Source organism: Rhamphochromis longiceps, linkage group LG12 (genome assembly GCF_057381845.1).
Source record: "Rhamphochromis longiceps isolate RC_006_pf linkage group LG12, R_longiceps_female_GT1.1, whole genome shotgun sequence".
NCBI lineage: Eukaryota > Metazoa > Chordata > Actinopteri > Cichliformes > Cichlidae > Rhamphochromis > Rhamphochromis longiceps.
The window spans coordinates 36,388,155-36,415,569 of record NC_140568.1 but is presented as its reverse complement, the minus strand read 5'-3'; the positions used below and the strand labels follow the sequence as shown (position 1 = coordinate 36,415,569).

General features: G+C 40.6%; 1 protein-coding gene across 1 annotated transcript in view; it reads right to left on the bottom strand.

Annotated features, from left to right (window-relative positions):
• Nucleotides 1-26,494, bottom strand: part of LOC146657803 (transmembrane protein 132C) — a 296,469-nt gene extending 269,975 nt beyond the window's left edge. The window contains exon 1 of the mRNA XM_085426136.1: nt 25,723-26,494. Coding sequence (XP_085282262.1) covers nt 25,723-25,804 — 82 coding nt within the window. The 5' untranslated portion in view covers nt 25,805-26,494. The remainder of the gene's footprint in view (nt 1-25,722) is intronic.
• Between the last annotated feature and the right edge of the window lie 921 nt (nt 26,495-27,415).

The window sequence follows — 27,415 nt, the reverse complement described above, 5'->3', positions numbered from 1 at the left end:
AGTGTTTTCCCTTCATGGCTTTTACCCCCTGTGTGCCCCTCTGTGTATCTGTGAGCCCTCGTCTCTCCTTATGTTTTATTCCATGCTTCCCCTGCCCATTATGTCTAAGTTCTCCCCGTGCTCTCTCTTCCCCCTGTGTGCCCTCTATGTATTTATGAGCCCTCGTCTCCCTTTGTGGTTGTTTCATGTTTCCCCAGCCCGTTATGTCTGTGTTTTCCCCGTGCTCTCTCTCCTCCTGTCTGAACCTCTGTGCACTTCCTGTTTACCTTGTGACTCTCACGCCCGTACATGTCATGTTCAGTTCACCCCGCCCTGTCTCGTTATGATTATCAGTGTCACCTGTGTTCCCCGTGTGTTCCCACTTTCCTCGTTAACCCTCTGTGTATTTCTGTCTGCGTCTCCCTCTGTTCAGCGTGACGTCGTCCCTCATGCTGTGTGTGATTCCCCCGTGTTTCCTGGTGAGCTTTATGTTAGTTTTTCCCAGTTTAGTTTTGTATCTCCTATTATCTTTGGTCAGCAATAAAGCTGCCTTTTGAGTTCATCCCCGTGTGTGTGAGTTTTGCATTTTGGGTCCTCCTCCTGCCTGCCACACAGCCGAGCCTTGACAGAAGGTCTTTCAAAGTTTTCTTTGGACACTTGCTGATTTTTCATTTATTTTTAGTCCAGTCCTTGAACCTGACCGTTTTCAGATGAATGTTTTTTGTTTATTTGTCCTGTTTTTTTTTTTTTGTTTGTTTAATTCAAGCATAGAACAAAGGAAATGCATTTACACAATATAGGTCAAATGCTTTCAGAACAACATTGGCGTGTATCGCTGTTAAAGCATTATACGCTATCAGGTTCCAGGATCCTGGAACTGTCCATGGTGCTGATACTTGTTTGCGGTAATCGACTCTCTGATGGACGTTTTGTGTTTGAATAGATGTACTTATGTAGTTTTTGTAAAAAAAGAAAGAAAGTCAGGCTTCAGTCAGTATGTAGTGTATAATCTATTGTCATCTAGTCCCGTCAATCAAGCCCCTGTATTTTTTTCTTCCCATCACCCATTTATGCTCTGTTTAATGTTTCCACTCTCATATCATGATGTTGAAAAGTTGGCAGCTTCATATCCATCTAACCTTGTGGATACAAAAAGCTGTTTGGTCTTCAAATATTACCAACAAATGCAGGAACTATGATTATTACCATTTACCTCTACTTGTCTCCTGTCCCCTACTTTACCCTGTCCTTGACACTTGATACTGAAGCTTCTTTTTTCATTTAAAATCTCAATAGTCATCCCTCTTTCCTTTCTCCTTTTTAATGTCTCTCTCTACATGACTCCTCTCTTCTTTGCTCACTTTTCCAATCGTCAGTGACCCTAAAATGATTCCATCTGGGGTTCAACAAACGGCAGTTGGGAATTGCAACAGTTTTGTAAATCTCTAAATATTTTTCATACTAATATTTTAGAGGGATATAATATTTCAACATAGATTGATACTGCAGTGGAGAAAAGCCTCCAGCAACATCTTTTCATCACCACGCATACTTAAAACCCAATCACAGTATGCAACGGAAGTGTCACCCACTCTCTATGTGTCCCTTCTATACTGCACAGGTACGTCTACACATCCTGGCTTTTTGGTATATGCAGTGTCTTTTATCCGAGTTATGTCTGTTTTGTTTTGTTTTGTTTTGTTTTGTTTGCTTGGGTGTAGAAAGGAAACATTGGGCACTAGGACATGTATTGTGGCTAAGACAACAGCAGACACTTGGCTGCAGTTTGGAGTTTGGAGTTTTTCATGCAGTGAAAAAATAACTTGACACCAGTGATTTAACATATTTATTTGAAGCAAAATTATAGTTAATCAGTGATCTGCATTCTTGGTTCATGGTACGTTAATTGCGTAGATGTTCTGTTGGATTGGTCAATTCCTGTTCTGGCAAAGCCACTGGTTATAGAGAGATGTCGGTTTTCTGGTGGCCAAACATGTGATTTGCCCCACCACCACATCTTGTGCTTCTTTATGTTAACTTTGTCACTCTTTTAGAAAATGCCTGTTAGATCTTGACACCCATAATTGACATAGCTAGTGGTCACTCTGTGATGTCTATGCCTTCTGACAAAATGACAATACTTGTTTTGTTTGTTTTGTTTTAATTTGGATAAAACAGATCAGTCATTAAGAGCAAGCTCATGACTTGAAGCTGGCTGGTTTGAATCCTAGAGCAGCTGAAAAATAACTGAAGGGAGAAAGAGACTGACTCTTTAACTCTCTGCACAATTACCAGTGATAAATCCTTGACTAGAGCAATTAACACCAGTTGTTCCAGTGGAGCTGCTCTGTGTTGAACAGTCAGAACGATGGTTCTTGTGGGCAACTCCCAGGTGTGAACATGTGTAATTGGATAAATGTGAAGCACGGCATTGCTCAAAATGCTAAGTCAACAATAAGGGCGATAAATGAAGGACAAGATTAAAAGTGGTGGTGAAAAACAGCCATTAATTAGCTTGTTAATTCATGTTTAGCAAATACAGTGCTGTAGAAGTGAAATTAGTTTCACATTTGAAGTCCATCAGATAATCCTATGGGGGAACCCGCACTTCAAATGACTGTCTCTGTTTCTCTTCCTCACTCACTCTCATCTCAAAGTAAACCTAAAGCAGCCATCAAACAGATGAATCACAAAACACAGACACATTCTGTCTCAGCCTATCCTCCTCTGACTCATTGTCTCTCTCTCTCTCTCTCTCACACACACACACACACACACACACACACACACACACACACACACACACACGGAGAAAACCAATGCCAAGGAGTGATGGATGAGGAAAGCGGTTATGTGGGTGTGGCTGAAATGGAACTAATGACAGAAAGACAAGCAACTGAGAAAACAAGAAAACATGTGGGAGATGAGACAGCAACAGAGATTAGGAGATACAAAGAAATAAAGATGAGGAGAGGCAGAGATGAATAGAAACAGTCAGACAGACAGAAAGAAATTAATGACAGCCAGTGTCACCAAGTTCAGCCAGTTCATTTCAAATAGATAAAAATAATCCTATTCATGTTCATGGTTAACAATTTTAAATGAAGTGCTAAGTCCTGAATTAAGTCTTGGCCCCCACACACTGCCTGTACTTCATAAGCCATCCATTTAGAAAACACAAGCACAAAAGCAAATAATAAAAAGAGTCCAAAACTCAAAGTAAATGCTTGTGTCATGGGCGTGCAAATGCACTTCAGTGTAGTCATTACTCACCTAACAAAACTATGCATAATGCCAGTCAGGAAGGCAGCAAGTTCTACCAACATCTGCAACTAAAATAAAAAAAGCGTATCTCTATTCTCATTCACTTAGACCTCTATATACTGGTATACCTCCAGTATACCAGTATATACACATCAATACAGCTCACTTCACAGCAATACATTCAGCTATTCTGCTGTGGTTGCTACATTTTTATTATTTAGGCAGTGTAACTCAAACTCACAAATATTGCCAATACAGTCATGTGAATTTAATGTAATGTAAGTTCTGGTTTAGCAGAGCAGCATGAAAATTAATTTCTCAATTTTAGAAATGTAAAAGTTATATCTAAATAAATTCATGTCTAAAAGACGTCTCTGGAGCTTTGTTAACATTTTGCATGCAGTGCCGTAATAAAATTCAAATTTAGATTCACACTGTTTCATTTCCACTGTCAACACATTTAATTATTCTACAAACATGTACTGTAAGAGATGATGCCGCTCAAAAAGCCCTGTATGGAAAGTCAACTGGTTAAAAAAGTGATTATTTAAGGGCAACTTCTGTCAAGTAAAAAACAACTTAAAAACAGAAGATTAGTAAGAAGAAATAGTAATATTAGGGTATTTTTTTATCTCAAGATATATATTTGATAAACATGCTAACACAATTTAGAAGAACAATTAAATAAGGAGATGAAGTACAGCTTAATTTAAAAGGATAATGATTAATTCAGGTATGATGTGACACCTGAAAAGCCCTTGATGGTATGGATGTCTGATGTAGTGGGGCTTTGGGGGTGTGGGTTGTCCCAAAAGTTTTGCAGCCAGCCTGGAGAAAACTTATTAAATTAATTCATATCTACCCACAAACACAGCCGTACATACACACATACAGTCTGTGATTCAGGCTTTAATTACCTCTCACAGGAACATCAGATGGCAAACAGTTCTTAAACAGCCAGCTGGGAGACAGAAAGAAAGACTGAGAAAGGGATATGGGAATATAAACAATAGCAAGAAAGAAAGAAGGAAAGAAAGAACCTAGAGAAAGAGAAATGAAATGGGTACAAATCTAGCCAATAAGATGATCAAAGAACGAGGGACAAGTCAAAATGAGGGAAAGCCTGTGGCTTGAGTGAGGATGAGTACATAAATGAAAAGGAATATAAAAGTTGCAACAGTGGACAAACTGAGGGAGAAGAAAAAAGCTGTATGTAGGGCAGGAGAGTGAGGAGGGAAGAAAGGAGGTGCATATGGAGGGATCCTCCTCTCCTCCAGCAATGAGCAGGGAATGAACAGCTGCCCGGCAGAGGAGAGGGGAGAAAATGTATAACGACGCAAAGAGAGAGGCAGTGAGCTGTTAAGTGTGTTACTCAGGACGAGCAAGAAAAACAGAGATATTTTTAATGCGCTTATTTCAATTACACCAACCTGTGAAAAAATACTGATGAATCATGTTCTCAGAAAACACATTACAGCCGGCGTATGTGTTTCTTTCTGGGCTTTAACGTAACATTTTAAACTAAGCAGAAGGGCAATGAGATAGTCTAAGGTGAAAGTAAGCAGAAAGCATGAGATCAGACGGTAGAACCACAGGCTCAGTCTGGTGCCCCGCAGAGCAATACTTACAACATAATCCTTCAGTGGTCTATCGATATGTATATGTCAGATTTAGAGTCATTAATTCGAAGGAAGGGCGAACAGGAACGGTTTGGGTTTTTTTGTTTTTTTAAAGAGGAGGGCCAGAGTTCAACCCCTCCTGCTAGACTTAGATCTCCAGCTGAATCCTTATCAGCTATTACTACATCTGATCCTGACCTCTGAGAGAAAAGAGAAACAGAAAACCAGATGGTACATTTTTAAGACCGTTAGCTCAGCTTTATAAATCCTGCCTCTCGGTATTCACTAGCATAACTTTGTGTTATTATAAAACTAATATTACCAAGTAGAAGCTTTTAAAAAGTTGGAATTTTAAGCCACGTATAGCTTGGATAAATTATTATATTTGGAGGTTTGTGGCAAACGTGGGTGCACCAATAAAATTCATTCTGACTTATGCCAATCACCTACGTTTTTTTCCTGGATGGATGTTTCTTCTTTTCATTCATGCATGTTTAGAGTAATGGAAGAGATGTATGCCGACAGATAGAAGAGGTGCACAAAGTGAGAGAGAGGTGGTGATGTCTCCACAGCTGCAGACAGAGAAGAATTGTGAAAGGATGGAGAGGAGAAAGGTAGAACAGTGGAGTGATAGAGAGGTGGAGGTGGGAGTCCTTATCAGAAAAAAGCAGACGCCTTTATCTCCCCGCCCTCCAGACACACACAGAGAGAGAGAGAGAGAGAGAGAGAGAGAGAGAGAGAGAGAGAGAGAGAGAGAGAGAGAGAGAGAGAGAGAGAGAGAGAGACACAAGCACACATGGACACATAACTACACACCCAAAGGTACAAACACAAGCAAACAGGCATTGCCCTGTCAACAGACAACTCTATTCACATAAACATACGCTAAATGCTGACTCCATCCAGTACTATCCGTTTCTCACGGCAACCTCCCCCACGACTGAACAAAAACACACACATTTAACAACAAACACACAACTCCTACAGGTGAGCGACAGGCGCCATTTACACACGGACAGCCGTGCCCGCCTCCCCTCCAGCTGCCACGACGATGAATGCCATTAGCATCCAATAAAATGTCAGTGGGCCATGCCCAAGTAACTCATCACACACACATACATGTGCATACACACAGACACACAGTCAGAAATGTCAGAGGCCCATGCCCAGTAATGTATCTGATGGAGAGAAAAGGCAAATGTCAGCTGTTCCTCAAAATGGCAGCCAGCAGCTGTGTGGGCTATAAGGCTGTGGCTGTGGACTGATGCTGCCAGACATACGGGCAGCATATCAGTTTGAGTTGGTGTATGTGTAGCGTCGCATATCTACTTCAATGAATTGCCTCCATGTTAAACTGAGCACAGAGGGAACCAAATATTATGAGGCTTGTGGCATAAAAATCTTGCGTATTGAAATATTAGGCAAATTATTTCACATGAGCAAAAGCTTGCATGACACAAGTGGTTAATGATGGCATATATTATCCTCTTTGTTAGAACAAAGTGAAACAGAATAATGACACTTGTGAGAAGAGGAAGAAATATGAAAAGTTAGTATACCACCCTGCTTCATGCTCTTGAGGCCCTGACTTCATAACTAACTGATCAGCGCAGTAACAGCCCACTCAACAGTTCAGTAATGCAGACATCAGGGGACATAGAGATGGCATAGCAAGTAAGTAAATTCACCATGCAACACACGAGGCAGACTTTACATATTCATATATGTATACACAGCAAAGACATAAACATGCTGTTTATATTTTATAAATGATACTACTATCTAGTTTGGTTATGCTGAGCAGCTGTCTAAAGACATTTTTATGAAAGTATTTGACCTTGAAGAAGAGGCCAGAGGTCCAAAGGTACACGATATTTAGGATGGACATATATTATTTCTTAAATATTAACAAATAGCTCTATATAGCATTATTATCGTGCTGACCTACAGATCACTCTATAACCTTAGAGAGCTCAGAGGTTAAATGTGACATGATATTTTAAACATTTATGTGGTACTTGCTTTGTGTTGACCATGCACACCACACCTGTAAGAATCATAGTTTTGAAGTCATAATATTTTTTGTCAGTTTTCAACCAATAAATTATTGAGCTGCCTTTGAAGACCTTGGTGGATGTAAGCCAAATTTTTAATGGACCGTTAACATCAGCCCACAAAGTTTTATCAAAATCTATTAAAAACTTTTCGAGCTGTCATTTTTATACAAAGACTCACACACACACACACACACACACACACACACACGGCACCAAAAACATAACCTCAATGGTAAAGGTTAGTCTGACTTCCCAATCAAATTTTGCTGTATTAAAAGACAACAATCACGTCTTCTCTTAATTGCAATAACATGATCAAAATTTCTTGCTTGCAATGGGGATGGTTAGGTGTTCCTTTATTGTACACAAAATCTTCATCATCTGTCTCTTTACAGTGCACTTTTTCCCATCTATTACCACCAGTTTTGATGAGTTCCTCTTTTGACAGCACCCTTAAGGGGTCACCACAGTAGATCATCTGCCTCCATCTCAGCCCATCTCTGTCACACCAACCCTCTGCATGTCCACCTTCACTGCATGCACAAATCTTCTCTGTGGACTTCTTTTTTCATCCTGATTCACAGCTCCATATTTAGCATCCTTTGTCCAATTTATCCACTATCCCACCTGTGCTCATATCCAAACCATCTCAGCTTTTCCTTTGTAACGTTGTCTTTAAAACGCTCAACATGAGCTGTCCCTCTGATGTACTCATTTCTACTCTTGTGCATCCTGCCCATATCAGCTGGTTTTCTCCCTTTACCAGTCAGAATCCCTAGATTTAAGTTCCTACTCTCACCCCCCAAACTCCTGCCTTTCGCTCCCTCTCCTGACCTTCTAACATGCCTTCCCCTTTTCCTTTATCTTCGGCCAACACTATCACAGTTTCCAACAGCACACTGTTAGCCAACAGCACTGGAAGCGGCCATTGTTAACCCGGGACCTGACCGATCCAGTATGGAAATTACTTTCTTTATAATCAGCGTGTTTATATTCGGCCAAGATTTTACACATGCCCTTCCTGAAACAACACTCTCTATTTATCCAGGCTTGTGACCGGCAATAGGAGTACACTGGCTTAAACTTTCCCAGAATAAAATAAAACAAACTATCTTGACACAGATTCTGCAGTTCGTGCCATCTAAGAGTCATTCAAAAATGTTGGCTGTCAGCTGGGGGTTGTTGGTTTCTACTAATATTTCCTTATTAGTGGAAAACAATGTCTCACAGAGACTGTCAGCAGCTGGCCCTTCTTCATATTGTAACAGATTCAACAGGTCAGTAAGGGTTTCAAACAAAGAATAAATGATAAAATAATAAAAAGTGATACATGTTCTTTCTTATCCAACGTGTTTTCATCCCTGCCGTTCTCTTGCACTCTGCTGGCATTGGACACAAGCACACGGTGTCCTCTGTGGCTTGGCAAGTTGGCCATGGCAATATTAGATGTCAACAGTTAATATTTGTGCTTGAAAGAGAGGTAAACTCTGCATAAGATGAGAGGAGGGTAACTCTGGCATAAATTATTTCTTATTTTTATTTGATTTTATTTTAGGAGACAGCAGCTCTTGTCCATTTTTGAGAGCTCTGGACATTTCACTGTGTTCTGCTTTTTTCACTTCTTTTGTGTAAATTTTTTATTCATTTTTTCCATTTGCTGTTTGCTTTTAAGCACCAAAATACTAACTTAAGTTTAAAAACACGTTATTTTGTGAAGATTTACATATCCTATCTGTGCATATTTGTGCTATAAAGTAGGCAGTGAATTTAAATGAGACAGACTGTAGTACTTGAGATACCATCAGAATGAGAACGACTTAGCTTTACTTGGCTAAATATGGCCTAATGTTTCACTGAGCAGGTATTTAAAAGGTTTTTCCCCAAACCACAAATTTCAAATATTGTGTAAACTGTGTAACTTCTCCCTACTGGTATTTTAAACCATTTTCATCTGAAAGTAATGTAAACATGTAAACAACAAATGCCATATACCTAATAACAGCATTACTTATATGGCATATAACAAACATATGGCAAGTGGTTTTGCCTTTTGTAATGTGCAGCCTTTGCGAATATTGTTTTTATATTTGCCATTACCCTCCACTTCTCTGATTACTGTCCACTAATGACTATCTAGTTACCAGATTATTCACTGCAGCAACAAAGCTAAAAAGTGAGAAAAGTTGAATCGTCTTTTGGACAGTGCTTAAACACAGTAGGAGTTCAGCAGCACTGTAGTAAAAATTGGAACACCGACAATTGCTTTGTATGCAATCAGTCACAGTCACTATTTGAAAACTGCATTTACGCACAATTTGAAAATAAATGATGTTGTTGATGGGGCTGGAATCCAAAGAGGAGCTTCATTATAAATGAACTCCTCATGAGTCCCCAAAAACTCCACAGCCATCTGTCAACAGAGGGGGGAAAACTTTTCTCCCATTCATCAGCCACACGAACGGATGGATAGAGGGATGAAAGTTGTGTGATCCCTGGCCAAGCCTTTCTCCATCCGCCCTCCAACCCCCTATGCAGAAATCTCAGCAGCAGCCACTGGCAACGTTCGCCCAAGGTCAGAAGGACAAAGTCAGGGGTAGAGGAGAGGAAGAGAGAGCCAGAGAACGCGTGTATCTGTGTCTGCTGGTTGGAGGGAGTGTGTGCTTTGTGTGCAATGGGCAGTGTGTTCATGCCAGTGTGTTTGTGTTAAGGCATAAGGGGTTTAAGATAAGGTATAAAGGTGCGTTCATGTGACTGTGTTTTTGTGGGTACAAAGCACAGGGGGACATGTAATAACTTCTACAAGTCCTGTAGCTTGGTGTGTGTGTTTGTATGTGTGTGTGTGAGAGAGAGAGAGAGAGAGAGAGAGAGAGAGAGAGAGAGAGAGAGAGAGAGAGAGAGAGAGAGAGAGAGAGAGAGAGAGAGAGAGAGAGAGACAAAGAGAGAGACAAAGAGAGGAATAAAGATGGCTGCTGACTGTGCCACAACTCAGCAGGCTGGGCAACATGACGATAAGTAATCGCCTCTGAACCACTGCACTAATGAGCAAATGCACAAGTACACACACATACACACAAATGGGCAGAAATTCACACCAACCATACTATCTCACGCACCATGGTCGTCACTGTTTATACCTGTTGGAACAGACTAAACTATTTCACAAAAACGGCCTCAAATATATCTTGTATCAGATGACATGAACACACTCTCAGTTAACTTCCATACACAGAAGCAGATGGCCACACTCATGGAACATTATACAGTGTGTCTAATCCACAGCAGTCTTGTGTGCATTGGCTTTAGCGAGTGATCCATCAGGAACCCTGCTGCCATGCAGAGGTCAAACCCATCAACCCCAGAGACCGCTGCCAGGACAATGCGCACTTCAGCCAAGAACCAATCACAACAAGTCCTGCATGCCTCAAAGCACAATATAGATCAACCCAATACAGGACAGGATGGAGTCTGAACTAAGTTTCAGTCCAAGCTTATGTAATACAGTGCTGCATAATGTGTGAAATTTATGTAAAGTTGTTCGGCCATTTATTATTTGGTCACCTAGAACCACACAACTACTCTTTTGGGAATTTGAGTAAGCTATTAACCACAAGCGATCTTTGTATAAACAGTTCATTACTTGAGATAGCAATAAATTGGCAGTATAGAAAACAGACTTATTTATTTTCTCCTAACTTCTGCCCTCTCCCAAGCTGCCGTTCACTCCTTAACAATTCCCCCACTGTTTTCCAAAATGGCTTCCCCCAACATATCCTCGATTGTACATTGAACGTGTTTGTTATGTAATCCCTGTGACCTCCGTATCCTCTCACCTTTTCTCCCACCACTCTTCCCTCCCTCTTCTTTTTCTCCTCAGTGCCTTTGGGTAAACATTTGTCAGTGTAACACAAGTGTCTCAGGTAAAGATATGCAGATTAACTTTAACTCGTTTGCATAACGAGCTCTTATTTGCCAGTCTAATTACGGTGGTATGCCGAGGCTGTCCCAGAGCTGCCCTCAGGTTTCATTAGTGGGGTTCGTTAAGAGGTTTGTTAACGGGCAGTGCTAATCGCTTCCTCCCTCTTGAGCAAATAGTGGAGTCTGAAAGTCCTGAAAAGACTCCCACTAAGCACACAGCAATGTTGGTTTAAAAGAGACACCGACACACATACACACAGCTTTGAAAAGCAAACACACTCACAAACACACAACTTCCTTCCAAACATGCTGCGCACACATCCACACATATATTTGCTCAGTAGTCAAGAGACCAAAGAGCTGGTCAATGTATTGAAGACATTTCCTTTACACACAGGAAGTTTACTCAGGGTAAAACCACTCACACACTGTCTATGGGGACTTGGGATTCAAATAAGGTAATCCATGCTTTTAAAAGAGCAAACAATAGACACACACATACACACACAGAGAGAGAAGCTCCCACAAGGTCAACAAGGCCTTTGAATATATTAAAGAAACTCCTAACAGCCAAACAACCAAAAGCCACACTGTTATTTCCAAATAAAGAAAGAAGACATAAAGCCCACCAGTAGAGTAGAGAATGAATGATCAGACATTTCGAATGGCATCCATTTAGGTAAAAAAAAAAATTGAAAAGAAATCAAAGCTGGTAACAATTACTTTGGATAGCCCTCAATAGAAACGTATTAAATGATTTTGCTCAAACTCAACTGTGTTTCAGGGAGAGGGGCCAGAGTGGCATTCCAACCCATCGTTTCATGAAGAATTCAAAGAAAATTGTGCCTGTTGACACTTTCTATAATTGTACCCCTATATTAGAATACACACAAAAAAGCAAGTCCAACTACAGAAATGACTGAGCAAGACAGTTACATAAAAAATTATTTATTGCGTCTCCTTCATATTATCTCATTATCTCATTTATGCCTGAAAATTCGACCACAATGCCTGAAAATTAGTTATGTACACCACTAACTTACAAGATTAAATACACTTAGAAGGAAAAATAATGCTACCCAGACTTAATTTTTATCAGTACTATGAAAACCCGTTGTTAATTAACGCAAGCCTGAAGAGAAAAAGGGTGGACATTGAAGTTCTCCCTTTAATTTAGTCACTGTCACTTTCTTGAAGTCCAGTGCATAATTTATCCAAACAAATAGAAAAGGCTGAATGCTAAAAGACTGGCAGAAAAACCCGTATTAAAGTTAAAAGTTTAACAAGCAACAAGCAGTAGAAAGAAATTTCAGAACTTTAACAACATAAGGAATTTAAAACAACGAGGAAACTGAAATTCATGTGAGGTTGAAACAATAGGAAAATAAAAAAGGTCAGATTGGTGGTTTATAATTCTCTCCAGAAAGCCTGAACAAGACATTTTCTAGGACTGTGTAGTATTCACTAAGTATAGTCTCTTTTAGTGAGTCACTGTCTGTAATCACTAAGCTGTCACTGTGATCTTCAACAGATGCGGCTTTAATTGTTCATTTCTTAAGCGCAGCCTGATGCCAAATCTCACTGAGATGTCAGTGTTCTGGTCTAAGTAATTTTCATGCAGCAATTTTTTAGCAAAACCACTGCCATTTGTTTGCATCTTGATTAGCATGTAGGCTGCTCTGTCAATCATAGCTAATGCACAAGTAACTGTAATCTTTTACTTCAGTAAGAAATTGTTAAATTAAGACAGAGTTCAGCTAATGTTCTAAAAAGAACAGGTACATACGAAATACAAAGCTGGAGTCTCATTTGGGTAACTTTTACTTTATGAGCTTTTTTATTCAATTACTCTGTGTAGTCTTGCCACTACTCCATCTCTGAATCCCTCTCCCTAGCCTCTTAGTAGGCCTTAGGGATTGATGCCCAAAGTCCTTACAACGTCTCTCTTTGACAGGCAGAGTGCAGCCGAGTTGATCATGTTAAACATTATGCAGATGGAGTCCTGAAGCCACTGGGAGTTTTGTAAATAGTGAAAATCTCCACAGTAAAGCTGGCCTACAGGCTAAGAGAAACACTGAATGAAATATTACATATCTTGCTGTCCCTCGCACTCAAACCACAGCTTTTTCTTCAACAAACACATCTTCTATCCCTTTGTTTTCCAGGTATGTTCATCTCCTTGTTTCTTTAACCTCTGCTCCATCTGTTTTCCCCCTTTTCTGTGACCCATAATTTGTTTGTTATTTCAACTTCAACTTACAATCCTCCTTCTTTCTCCACTTATTTACTGCTTTTCTGTTCTTCTCACCTCATCTAACTCCAATCTTACTCTCTTCCCCCCTAAAACTCTTATTTCACACTGCTAGATTTTCATCCTCTTTTCATTTCTCTCTCACTCACTCTCTTCATCTCTGCGTCCTATTTTTTCACAGCGCCCAGATCGTGGCCTGGCCCGGCCTTTTAATGTCCCCCTTTACTTCTCTCTCCCTCCCTTTTTCTCAGACTGTAGCTAATCCCATCAAGTGTTTGCAGCCCCCCTGAGCCACACATTCTAACTCTACGTACAATAACAAATAAAGAAATAAACACCTGTGAACACAAACTTATTAAAAAATGTTTGTGCAATCACACACAGGCTGTAAGGAGCTGTCCAAAAGCTATCAGCACAAACAGACAAGCACGCACATAATCACTTACATTGACATTTCATTTGAATGTCTAATTTTATATTTTACTCACTTTGTGCCTCATGCTCTTTTTAGCTCCGATGATGACCTACAGTAAAAGGGGAAATTCTTTATAACAAAAGAATACAAATTTGATTGTCCTTGATTAGTGACAACCTTGAATCTCCTTGATTAGTCCCCTGGTGTGAAAATTTGGTAAGAAGAACACTTTCAACTGTGGTGAACAACTAATTATAGAGAGACATTTCAAGTAAGTCTGTTATCTATCAGTTTAACGAGCACATTTCCCCACCCGATACAGCTGAGACGTTGACATGCCAGCTACAGGCCCACGAGCTGGTGAGGCAGCCTTATGGCATTTGCCATTCCGCATAAAGTGCTATTTACCATTTTATGTGGAGGATGTAAAGGAACAATTCACAGTCATGCAGGAAGAGAGACTGGATAGGCACAGGAGGACAATGTACCTATCAGACATAACTTTCAAAAACATCTATTTAGTGGATTCCCATTAAAAGGTCAAAACAACTCTGTCCCATCGGGGTGTGGACACTGGGTTTCCAGGGATCTCTTGTGGTTTCTAGAACTGGGATGTGTTCAGCAAACAATTTGGGGTTTAGGGGGTTATGCTGTCCTTTTTTTGGCAATTTTTTCAAGTGAGATCTGGAGAGTTTGGAAGTGAAAGTCTTCGTCTCTTTGTTCTATTATTAAAGATTTTTTAATGGAACATTATCCTAATGTGGGAAACTGATACTGTCGAAGACTGCTGTTGCCACTGGAGGGAGCTTGGTTTGCAACAACGAGGGCTGGTGATACATGTCAAATAACATGTCTGTGAATCACCAGGTTTTCATGAAGAACATTGCTATGCATTTAACAAGATGATTAATGTTATTTAGTTCATCTGTCAGTGACTATGATGTAGCTGATTCAGGTGTTGAACATTCACACAGTCTCCAAACATTTAAGGATTACGAGGATGTTGTTGCCAACTGGTGCTCTATATCCTAGATGAATTGAGCTAAACACCAGCTAATGGATATGATCCATCTAATCACGGTTTCACAACTATAATTTTCATGCCTTTAATTAAAATTGCAACTTCAAATCACTGCTGTTTAGAATACTTTGGATTACCAGTCACCTCTTGGTCGACTGTCTGGATGTGGAGCCTAAAGAGTAAAATGGAATCCAAACGTATTAGCCCAGTTCATATGTTTAAGCTCATTGAATTACCCCTTTAAGCACAAAACAACACACTCTCTCAATCTCTGTCAAACCTGCAGCACTGTTCTTGGTTTCATACACAAACACACAGCTGAAGATGGCGCTTTTTGGTCTTTTAGTCTCCCCAAGGACAAGAGTAAAACAACAGACAGGCTAATTGATTTCTGTGCCCTCTCTAAAGTGATTGTCATGCTCCACTAGCACAATGCACTTGCTTTCTCACTTTCTAGGGTTTTTTTTTCCCCACCACATGCAGTTTCAGGTTCAAAATCAATTTGGCTTGGATGAAAGTTTTCAATTTCATTAGCTTTATCAAATAGAGCACTGTTAACAAGCGGCGGTAATAGAAAATCATTTAGGCCGAGCAGCTCACACACTCTCAAAGGACTGGTTAAGAGGTACTCAAAAAGGGAGATATAGAACTGGAGAGGGAGGAGAAAGGGAACAGGAGAAAAAAAGGGTGACACTAGGGAAAATATTGACAGGAGACAGCGCGAGAAAAAAAAGTGCAAAAGTGTGAAAAAGAAGGTGGGACAAAAAGGTGCAGAAAAGGGGAGATGATGTCTAAAACTCAGAAGCAAAAGATGATGTGATGGAGTGAGAAAGATAAGAAATAGAGAACAGTAATGACGGAAAATGCAGTGGAAGAGAGTAAGTAAAAAAGATGAATGTGACAAAGGCAGGAGAAATCTAAGACGGCTGCAGCAAAAGATAGAAAGAAACCAAAAGATAAAATGTTAGAGTGATTGATGACCTTATGGAAATGTTTAAATGAGCAAAAATTGCACTTTAAAGCCTGCGAAGAAACAGAATGCAAAGATGAAAAAGAGCAAGGAAGTCAGGGAAATTTGTCTCTTCCCCTCATGTAAGTATTGCCCCATTAAACTCCTATTATTGCTCCTCAGATGTTTGTCAGAAAATTAATGCTGTGATGAAAGAACATAAATAAACGATTAGCCATCAAAAGACTCGGGCCTGTAACAGACCACCAGCTAAATACTACCACTTCAGTGAAGGAAAAAGCGATAGGAAATCAATCACTAGAATAAGTAATACAGCAGAGGACTGCAGAGGCGAAGCAGAAATCTGACAAACTGAGAGGAGACTACGAAAGAATGATGGATTTACAGACTGGATGTTGGAAGGAAAGTAAAAGAGAAAAACAAAAATTATTGTACTGCTTCTTGCCTGCCTTATGAAAAAAGTTATTTCTAGAAAAACGTTATTGCTCCCTAAGGTAAATGTTGTTTTAGTAGTGGCACGGTGCTGCAAAAGTGCTGCAAAGAAAAACTACATACAGCTTTCTGATTGAAAACAGAAACATAGAAGGAATGCAAACATAAAAAACACAGTTAAGGTGTTAATTTCAACACTTTTTCATTTCAGTTTGCCTTCTAAAGTAGTAGCATGAAGGAGCTTTTAACACAGTATGAAATTTGAAATTAGTAAACATTATAACATAGTCAATAAAATGTCTATCAAATCCAGCCTGTTAATTACTTAAACAATGCTTCATTCAAAAACATGCAGTAAAATAAACTGATAAGCAATCCAGATTATTGACTTGCAATGTCATTTACCGTTTGCAAATGCTCCCAGAGAACTCACAGAGACGGTATTGCAAACGGTAAAGCAAAGGCTCTGATGGCACATGATTTATAATGTAATCTGTCTCTTTGTGTTTCTCTACCTTTTCTTTTCATGAGATCTCAGCAATCCAATCTACGTCACACTTTGGGGGTGCTTTACGAGGGAACCAAGGAATTCTAGCATTGGTTAAAACTTTTTTCTGTTACACTTTCACAACAGTTAGACAGCCAGCTTTTTAACAGGCAAGACAGGCAACAGACGAAGGCCATTAGAGCACTCCCAAGGGTTGAAAAACTTTACTTCGGAGCAATGGCTCAAAATGTGGCAACCACAGCAACCGCAACCCCCTCCCGCTTAAACGACCAATGGATGATCTGCAATGATATCTCAGTGAGAAACCTCTCTGGAGGAGCTCCCTCGGTATCAGCCCACTGAAGTTTATGTTATCTTTAGCAGCGATCAGACATCCTGCTATTTATGTTACTAATATAGGGATTATGTCAAAGCAAGCAACTAATTCAAGTCATGTTTTCATTTAATTATTAAGCAGTGATCAGCTAGCATTAGCTACACTTCTTAGGCGCATTTGTGGAGTAGATTTTTACAAAGAAGCACACACACACAGGACAAACTCTGCACGCCACACATCTGAATCATTGCAGTTAAAAGAACCTAGAATGCCAGTGTACTTCAAGACATACCCAATTTTTCATATCGTGATTGTATTCTACGAGCTGCAGTCAGCGTCACGGAGAAATGAAAGGCTACCTGTTCGGCTGCTCGTATTTATCATACTTTAGCACTTAATTTCCTTCAAAGCCCCAAACACGCATACAGCACATACCAATAAATTACATTCAATCAAAATTCAATGAGAGAAATGAGAGCTAATGTTAATCCATTGTTAGATTGCTCTGAGTCATTGTGTCATGGGGATAATGATCAGCCAGCTTCTCTTATGTGCACATTTTCACACTCAGAGTGTGCAGCTAATCAGCCAAGTGAAGCTAATGCAGGGGGAAATGTGTTGCTGATTAGTTCAACCTTAAACCCCAAGACATGACTTCCAGACCTACACTAGTTGTCGCACACATACACACAAACAGACATGCACGCAGGAATGCACACACAAAATTAGTCCAGCTATTCATGCTAATCTGAGGGAAAATGACTTGCTCATTAGCAAGACCCTTAAACCTCTCGACAGGCCTTTGAAACCCATGCCGTCTCATGGTCACAGAGCATACACAGAAATGCAGGCTCACCAAGCACACACTGGCCTCTGCAGAGGAAGTTGGACTATTCAAAACTACTTAGGCTCATTAACTGACTTTCAATAAGTGTTGGAGTGGATTCTATTAATAGCAAAAATGTAAACAGAGCAGAATTTACCAATGACGATACAAAGTCCAGAGCTGAATTTACAGAGCGGATGCTTAAAATTTGTGCCAAATAAAATCAATTACATAAGTCCTCAAGATTTGGTGAATGGGTGATGATCTGTATTCTATCAGTACAAAAAATCAGTAGAAAAAAAAACACGTAATGTGTTTTCATTAAACAAATCCTAAATTTTTATTCCTTCTCCAGTTCAATTTAGCAGTATTACTTTCAGCGTTTACCTTCTAAATGTATACACACACACACAGACACATCTCAGAGGCCAGATTTAAGAGGTCTGGTTCTGATCTTTCCTTTTTTTTCAACTTTCTGAGGGGACAATCAGTAAGTTGTGCAAAGGATTTTAACTTCTCACTCTCTTTTCATTTCCCACACAGCTATTTCCATCAGTGTTTCCTTTGAAATGGTCTGCTGTTTTGTATGAGTCATCACACTGACTGGTTACGCTAGAAAAGAACTACTTTTGATGAAGTGTTTCCCAGCCACATCGGAAGCTAAATGTATTTTAGCTGATTCAAACAACCACACTGAGGCCAAGAGTGACTTGACGTGCCGTCACATACTAGCAGTATCATTTACGTATAGGGAAAACAGGTGGAACACCTGCATTAGTTGTTTTGCTGTTGATAAAACAGAAATAGATGCATAAAGAAGAAAAGTTCACCACTATGAACAGAGCTGAGCAAGCACGGTTCACAGAGGGAAGCAGAAAGGGCAAGCTGCACAGTCTCCAAAGCAGCCGCCCCGAGTGAAGGATTTCCAGTCTTTTGTAGTGGCAGGTGAGCACGTTCACAGGATTCCCAGGCAGCCAATCGCCTATGTGGGTTGAGACAGTGCCATCTGCATGGACAGGGGCTGGCACAAGTCTCCCGCTAGCCAGTCGTCGGAGAGTCCTGGCACTCTTGGACTTGCTTGGAGGGAAAAGGGCGGTCTCACTCCCTCCGAGGCCCAGGGCCATAACACTTTGTTTCAACCATTTTTTAATTATAGGACCTTAATGAATGTAAGCCTCAACTTTATTTATACAGCACTAATTCACAACAACAACCACCTCCAGTTGATGTTTTATTGTCGGACAGAGATAATGCAATATTACAGAAAAAAAACCAACAATGTAAAACCCAACGATCTGAATATCCTCTATGAGCAAACACTTGGCTACAATGGAAAGGACAAACTCCCTTTTAACAAGCAGAAACCTCCAGTAGAACCAGGGTCAGGGAGGGACAGCCATGTGCCACAATTAGTTGGGGGATTAGAGTAAAGAGGAGAAAACACAACACACACTGTGGAAGAGAGTAAATGAAAGTTAACATGCAGTGGTGGTATATAATTACATGAGGATTTTAAAAAAGGAAGTAAAAGTAAGAACAAGTTCAGTGCATCATGGTGTTCCCCGCCAGCCTTATCCAACAGAGGCATAACAAAAGGATGTTCCAGAGTCACACAATTCCTCTCTAACTATACACTTTATCAAAAACAACATTCTCAAGCATAATCTTAAAAGCAGAGTGTGTGTCTGTCTCCCAAAGTTGAACTGAAAGCACTGATCTTGAGTGAATTCAAGCAGGTTTGAAGCAAGGGTTTTGTGAAATACAATCAGCAAATCTCTGGCATTACATGAATTTACCTATCATTCACATTAAAATAGACAAGCTACAAAAAAGATACATATACTAGCAACGAGATTGCACTATACTCTTTCTAACATTAATGCATGAAACTACAAACTAAGAGGCTGTAAATTTAATTATAAATGTACATTGATTCAAAGAACTGAAATAACATGCTCTAAGAATTTCCTTCTAAGCTATGACACTAATTAGTCTTAGTAATTTCATCGTTCTCTCTGCAACCTACCAAAGTATGACATCTCTGACACATACAGTACACAAATATTAATGTGAAGAGAGATGATGCTTGTCATGGTCCGGGTGTGTGCTAGTGTGTCTCCCTCCGAGCCGGCATCTCCACCCCTGGGAGGGGCCTCTGTGTTCTGCTGATTGCTCGCACCTGTGGGTAATGCAGCTGGGGACTCATAAGGCCAGCGCACTCAACCTCTCTTCGCCAGATTCTCAGCTAACCCTAGTTAGTGCAGGCCACCACTGTGATTTCGCACACTTCTTGAAAACTACCTTGTCTCATCATGTGTTTTCTTTCATAGCCACGCACCAAGTTGCCAGACACAAATCTCCACCCGACTCACCTGCCTGCCTCCCTGCCTCAACGCCAGGTATTTCGGACCACTTACCCCTTCATGCCACTACAGACCACCCACAGCAAGTACGCAGTACTAAGGAAAATTCAGAACGACTAGCTTGCCCGTATTTCTCCCGAACCATATCTGAACGTCTGTACTCTATTTACAGTGACTCTGACCCTTGCCCCGGACCCAGTTTGACTCTCCCTCCAGCCCAATCCCCGGAACTGTTGTTTCCACTGACCAACGACCAGATTGCTTACTTAGCCCAGGCTGCTTAAAACCCCTTTGGTTTAATTGTGGCATTTAGCACTTGTTAAACTCACATTCCAGTTTCCTGATTGTGAACACTTACTGAGAAAATAAACGTTGTCACTGAAACTACTTACGTGCTGTTCGGCGCCCAGCATTTGAGTCCTTTCCCTTTTGAGGCGGCCTCGGCCGTGACAGTGCTTTGAGTTACACTGAGGAAGAAATTGTATTTAAGGTATTTTCTAGTGCTGATCTTGGCAGCGATACTCTATTTGTAATAAGACATTCTGTTGGATCTGTGTACAGTAGAGAGAAACTCTAATGACTCCTTTTTGGATATAAAAATGTTTTGTGATGTTTTTTCACATTATTCTTCATATATTGTGTTCTCAAACCCTTTGACCACTTGTATCTCTGAGAAATCAGTCTGTTCTTCTGGTCCTATTAAACAGTTCTCCCAAATTTGAAGTTCAAGAGAACCGGACAGGTAGACAGATCTCCCTGTCTGTCACTTTCTTCGCTGAAGAGAGATGATGCTCTCGAACTCCAACAAATGAAAGATTTTTGTGAAAGGCATAAAGATGAAAACAGGAAAACAAAACAAACCTACACACTTCAGTAACATTCTAGGCTTTGGATAATTAACAAAATATTAATGAATGGTGATAAAATCAGGTTCAAAAAGGAAAAGAAAAATAAGCTTAAAGGGCATCAAGTATTCAAATATTCTTAAGCTTTTCGCTTTTGTTTCATGCTGGAAACATGACAAGACGAATAACACTTGAACCTGCCAGCTGGCAGAAGTCTGTCTATTTTTTGTGTGGTGCTGAATATTGTTGGCCCAATATATTGTAAGAAATATTCACAACTAATAGAAGGTGAAAATAAAATGTAGATATTAGTGACACGTCTTTGCTGACAACTCAAGGAACAAAACAGTGAATTAATAAAATCTTCACCCGGTATGTCTGAAGTTTCAGCAGCTTCACAAACTGGCATTTGATTAATGTTCAGCCCTACAATCTTTTCTGCTAGTGCAAAAAATATATATATATTAAATCCTATGCGTTGTTATATTGACTGATTCTGCACTTTCCGAATGACAGGCAAGTGAACGACACCAGCAGCCCTGTAGTGATTCAGTAAATCTGTAGCATGCAAGACACCTCCAAAAAAACAAAGTTAAACTCATGAATGCTGAGAAAAAGGAGGCAGTCAGTGGAGAGTGTCTCATGTCCACTCCATCGAATACACCCCTTTTTTTTGTTTTTCAGTGTCTGTGTGACCTTCTCTGTGCTCTCTCTCTCTCTCTCTCTGTGTGTGCTCTACCCTCTCACTTTCACCACGACAAAAAGGCTATATGAGCATGTGCATATGTGTATGACAGAGAGGCAAAGTGAAAAAGGCTCAAACTGAAGTGGCATGATTTTCTAACAATGTGGCGTTTAGAAGTAGCACTCACATCTCACACTTTCTTTCCCTTCCACATATCCCCTTTTGCTTTCATGAGTAAATGTTAGAAGTTCACATTTCCTATCTCTGAAATGCCCCTTCTCTGATTTACAATCTTCTCTGTTGCTTGTTTTTCACAGAATAAGCAGCCTCTGTGTGCGGGTGTGTTTGAATGTGCTGTATATGCGTGACAGTGGCTCTGTGTGCACAGCAAAGAGTGATGCGAGTGCGTGCCTGAATGATTCAGTCGGTGAATGAAACCAACAATGAGACACAAAGAACCCAGGGAGTGAAGGCGGCATATAGAAAGGCCAAGGTGAGAAGTCCCGTGACTGTTTTTTTATATGCAAGTGAGGTCTTTACACTGACTGCACACCAAACCATGCAGACTCTGAGTCACTATGGGGACCTCAGTGTTGGTGTCTTCTGTGACAGACTGGTCCATTCTGTTTCAATGGTTTAAGGTGTAGTTTAGCTTGTGGTTAGGTTGGGGTTAGAATTAAGGCAGTAGGGAATGCTGGGGAATTAGAGTTCCCATAGGGATAGTAAAACAAATGTGTTTGTGCATGTAGGTGTGTGTATGTGTCAGTGATTTTATGTCAGTAATTATTGATGCTCCGTATTCCATGAGTAATGGTGCGTAGTGCTGACACTCTGCTACAGGTTAACGGTGTAGCGCGAAACACGCTCAAGCACATGGGGTGAAACACACTGGGCAAAACACACACATGTACACACACATATATATACTGAACAGTGCACCCCCCCCCACCCCACCCCTCCCATCTTTGACAAATAAAGTACAATCTGCCACATAGCTATTCCAGCGACTAGTGCTGGAAAGGAGCAGTTCGCTGTCATTAATGTCTGTGAAACTGTGGAGCGAGACTGATGAGATTTCCTGATTTACACTTTTTAAATGGCCCCAGTCTGGCAATTGGAAACAAGCATATTCCTTCAATACGCATCAAGAGTATAACCCAGGGCAAAGACCAACTAAAATATTTATATTTATTAAATTCTTTTTATTTTTATTGGTGTGGGGCTGTTACAAACTCGGTGTAATAATAATTGTGCATTTGTATGATACATTACATCTGCAGTAAACTTATTTTTGTACAAATATCAGTCAGTAAGGAATAGACGACAAAACCAAATTATAAGGATTTTTTTTAAAGGAGTTTTTGATTTGACATCCCAAACTCATGAACGGTGCATAGGAAGAGTAATTTCTGTTATTTCATAGGAAAGTGGTACTGGAAGTGGATTTTTTTTCTCAGCTCATCTGTCATAGCTGTTTCAGTTTTACGACAAACGGTTACGACAAACCATAAACTAATTCAGTGAAACTGCATCAGTCGCTTTTGCAGCTAAATTTTTTTAAAAACTTTCAAACTAAGTACCAAAAAAGAAAATATCAGCCATATCTCACTGCATGAGAGGGTGTACGGCTTCTAAACCACCCACCCATGACCTCCTGCTAAGATTACAGACCTGAGACATTACCCCCAGTGACTTTTCAGCCTCTGAATCTTCCAGAACAAACTGTTTGCCTCTGAACTGGCACTTGTCAGATCCTTGGTGTTTGAACAAGCCTACAATGTCATCCTAGAGATGACCTGGATGATGAAATACCACAATGATGTAATTACAGTGAAACTGAGTGACATGAAAATAGAAATGCCAGTCATAAGGGTGACACAAACGGTGATATATTGGAAGATCGGGGTACAATAAATATCCCTAATTAGGAGGTGATGTGACATGTAATACTTAGAACAAAACAGAAAACTATCTCACATCTGAACAAAATGTCTTTCAAAGTTGTTAATTCTGGGACTGAAGTGAGGAGGTGGAAAATTGTGAAGTATTACAGATCGCAGCTACTGTATGACAGACAGCGGCATACACACAAATGCAGATGACTGAGGGCCTATGTGACTAATGGAGGGCACAGACATACACCTACTGTAAATGCGAGCATAGGCTGACACAGCCAATGTAGCAACAAATGAACAGGGAACACTTGCACCAAGGAACCACTTTGACTGTGTACTGAAACGGCAGAATGCACTGGCAGAAAGAGATAGAGTGAAGGCAAGGTTAATCTTTTGCTTTTTAAACAGCCTTAGGTGTGTTATTATTACACGATTAGAGCCAGATTTCCCCATGTGCCCAATGAAAACTGTTTAACCACAGCCGAGCTGCAGCGGACCTTAACCTGTACAGAGAGAGTGAGAGAGAAAGGGAGAGAGGGGGGAGCAATACTGACGACCATCCAAACCAGAAAAGCTGTCAAAGAGCAATGTGTACAGACAAAAGTCACAGACCGTCCATGTCCCTACACTATTTTGCGTTTCATTCCACTAAGAGAAGAAGTGAGAATGTTACAGGAGAAGAGGGGAGAAATATTTTAGATAATTTCAGTGTTTGGTTACTCAGCCGTTTTGCGGGACACAGCTGTTTTCCGGCGCGTCGACCCGTCTCGCCATCTCCAGTCCGTGCGCCTTGCGCCGCGAGCACAACGACCACCGTGCTCGGGAGCGCACAACGCAGTCACTGTTAACTGCTAAGTGAGCCGTGAGTGATCGGAGCTGATTAAAACACACAGATACGACCGCGCGCACAAACACAGAAGACACTCATAGGAAACGTGATACTAATGCCGATGATTTGTCATTTGTCTTTAAAACGGAGGCGTAAAATCGCGCCCACGCTTTAAATGCAAAATATTCTAAAGCCTCGTTCCGATTGTGCTTCTTGCTTTTTTCCCTTCCTGAGTCAGGTGGTGTTACCTGAGCTAAATTAATAATATCTCAGCTCTATTTTACAAGTGCTCTTGAGCACGAGAGTGAAAATCCTTTGCGCACTTCGGGCGCTGTGAATAAGAACCCCCCGATGTGGATTCAGTTGATCTTATAAGACCAGTTAAACTGGAGTGTCGTGGTTTTTACGAGTCAGGTCAGATTTATAAAAAGGGGCATTTAAGTTCTGCAAATAAGTCAGTTATTCACTTAACTGGATAATGGAGATATTAACCGCTCTCTTGTTTCTTAATGTGTCCAATTCCCGACAAAGACAGAATCTTATTATAGCTTCTTTTAACTTCAATTAACATAGGCGAGTAAGGCAATTACTAGTCGTTTTCTCTGTTCGTCGACACTCGAGTACATTTTAAAAGAAGAAAAAGGGTTGATTTTCTTTCCGTTTGAGGGACGTCGTGTCATTAAAAATCCTTTAGATCTTTTTTTCTTTTTTCAAACAAGGGACAACCTCTAGAGCGTGTTTGAAGTGTGCAGCAGAAAATGTTTGCAAACAGTCAGTGCTGATCCCGCCCCCCACTATAGAAAAGCAAGTATAGTTTTGTCCAGGAAACACTCAGGTCTTTCCTCTCAGAGAACTCAAACTGGCACATGAGCAAGTCAGCAACTAGCCAGGGTTCGCGTGTCTCAGGTGGCACCAGTTAGAATGCATCTGTCATTTGAGCTTGGACTCAATTACTTATTATTCTACACACATGAGGGGATACATGAGGCGTCAAGGTGAATACTGGCTATTCGGTTGTTATTTAGGAGACGAGAAATTTCCTTTTCTGGGAATTTCTAGGCAAGTATCGTGATGTTGGTATAACCCCCTGTCGTTGGTTACCATCTCAGTAAAAAAGCAAAAATGGTGTGAATTACTTTAACTTGGTCCAGTGTGACACTTCTAAGACACTTAAGTTATTATTAACATTGTTTCCTTGCAGGATAGCAAGCTGGGTAACTAAGTTTTGTGTTTGGTTTCTCTTCACCTCACTGTTATAGTTCAATTTCTAACCGTCTTCGGGGTATCTACTCGCCCTAGGAAACATTTTAACAAAAAGAGTTCATATAAATACAATTATAATGTATGCCTTTGTTGTAAGTACTACAAAAGTTATCAGTTTTGCCTATAATGTCGCATTTCTAAGATGACACCACAAATGAAATATCTAGATAAATAATAGCGAGCGGGAAATTCCGTTTTCCAGTCCAGAACAATGAAATAACAGTAAGTAAAGCTGGCAACAAGTTTTTGTTCGCACTTCCATTTCTTACCTTTCCACAGCAGAAGAAGAAGCAGCGTCTTCCAGAGGCGACACCCCAACGGCGCGCCTCCCTTTCTCCCGATCGTCTCCATCCCTCCAGTCGATAAAAAAAACCCCACGACTGTTCGCAATAAGGATTCAAAGGGCAATGTTTTAATTTCTATATTTCTTTCTCCTTTTGTTCCCACAGAAAGATTACTATCGCATTGGTGCCATCAATCTCATTTTCACCAAACTGCGCTCCCGCTGTGCTTGACCTAAGACACCGAGCAGATGAGATTTGGAGTAAACTATAAATCCTTCTTCAGTCAGTAATAAAGAGGAACCCCCCAATGGGCAATTCCGGTGCAAGCTGGCTTCTTTTTTAATCCGCCTCCCCCTAAAAAACTCTCTCTCCTTCAAGCCAGAACCGATGAATGAATGAAATTCCCCGTAGTGAGCTTTTTTCCACCAGTGCGCTTCTCTGCCTTATTTATCCATACGGGACGGTTAAAGCTGACGGTTAAAGCGCTGTTCTCTTTGCCTTTGTCGCAGTTTTCTTTCTTGCAAAGTTTTTAAAAAATTACCAGAGGGTCACACGAAGTCCCGAAAAAAAAGTGCACTTCACAGTGGACTTTGAAACAGTAAAAAGCAAAGACAACTCTGTCATTTAGGGCTCGCTTAATAAATTAAAATCCAAATTTTGCTCGCTCGGCAGCAGCTCCGTCACTCTCCTTTCTTTTCCCTCTCTACCTTTCCTCCGACTATCGTCCTCTTGCTGTAAGTGTTGTCTTGTGTGTGCGCGTCTGGATTCAACTTAAGAGTCTGTGTACACTCGTCCGTGGGATGGAGTGAGGAGAGGACAGAAGAGGAGGTCTGAAGCTTCCACCAGCCGGCAGAGGTAGGAGGAGGAAGAGGAGGAGAAGGGGGGCTAATAGCGACTGGGGCAGAGGAGGGTGAGGGATAAGGGCGGGATTTGGAGATTTGAATGACAGTAAAGTAACCAATCGAGTGTATAGAACTTTATTTAGATTTTTTCTTTTTTTTTCCGAATTGTTTTATAAGATGCATTAATATGTTTTTTCCTTACTTTCTTAATACTGGGTCATTGTGGTAAAGAAACAAATACCCACACTGCAACAACAGGAACTCTTTAAGAGGATAGATTTTGCTGCTCTTACAATAATAATGAAAACACGGGAAAATTAGCTGCAGGTGATCTACAATAACACATCAGTGCGGAGGAAACAGGTTAAGGATATATCCAAGAATAATGGAGCTTCTGGTGTTAACGAGATTAAGAAAAAAAAGTTTACAATATGAATATGTCCTATAAGAAGAGGCCTATTTCTCCGCGTTGTTTGTGTGTATTGGTCTCAGCGAATTGCGTGCACAAAGTCTCTCCCTGCATTATTCATACAAAGACACACGCTACACCTGTTCTCTCCGTAATCGATAGAAGACAACTTCGCACGAGCACCCACCTATACGCACGCACGCGCGCACCAACCACTTTAACTGGCAGCTTGCACAACTGCTGAATGTGATCCATCAAGCACCTTGTGATAAAACTCATTCACTTTATATTGATAGGATCACTGTGTGTGTGTGTGTGTGTGTGTGTGTGTGTGTGTGTGTGTGTGTGTGTGTGTGTGTGTGTGTGTGTGTGAGTGTGAGTGACAGAGGGATGAACAAGTGAGAAGAGAAAGAACATTAGGCTCTTC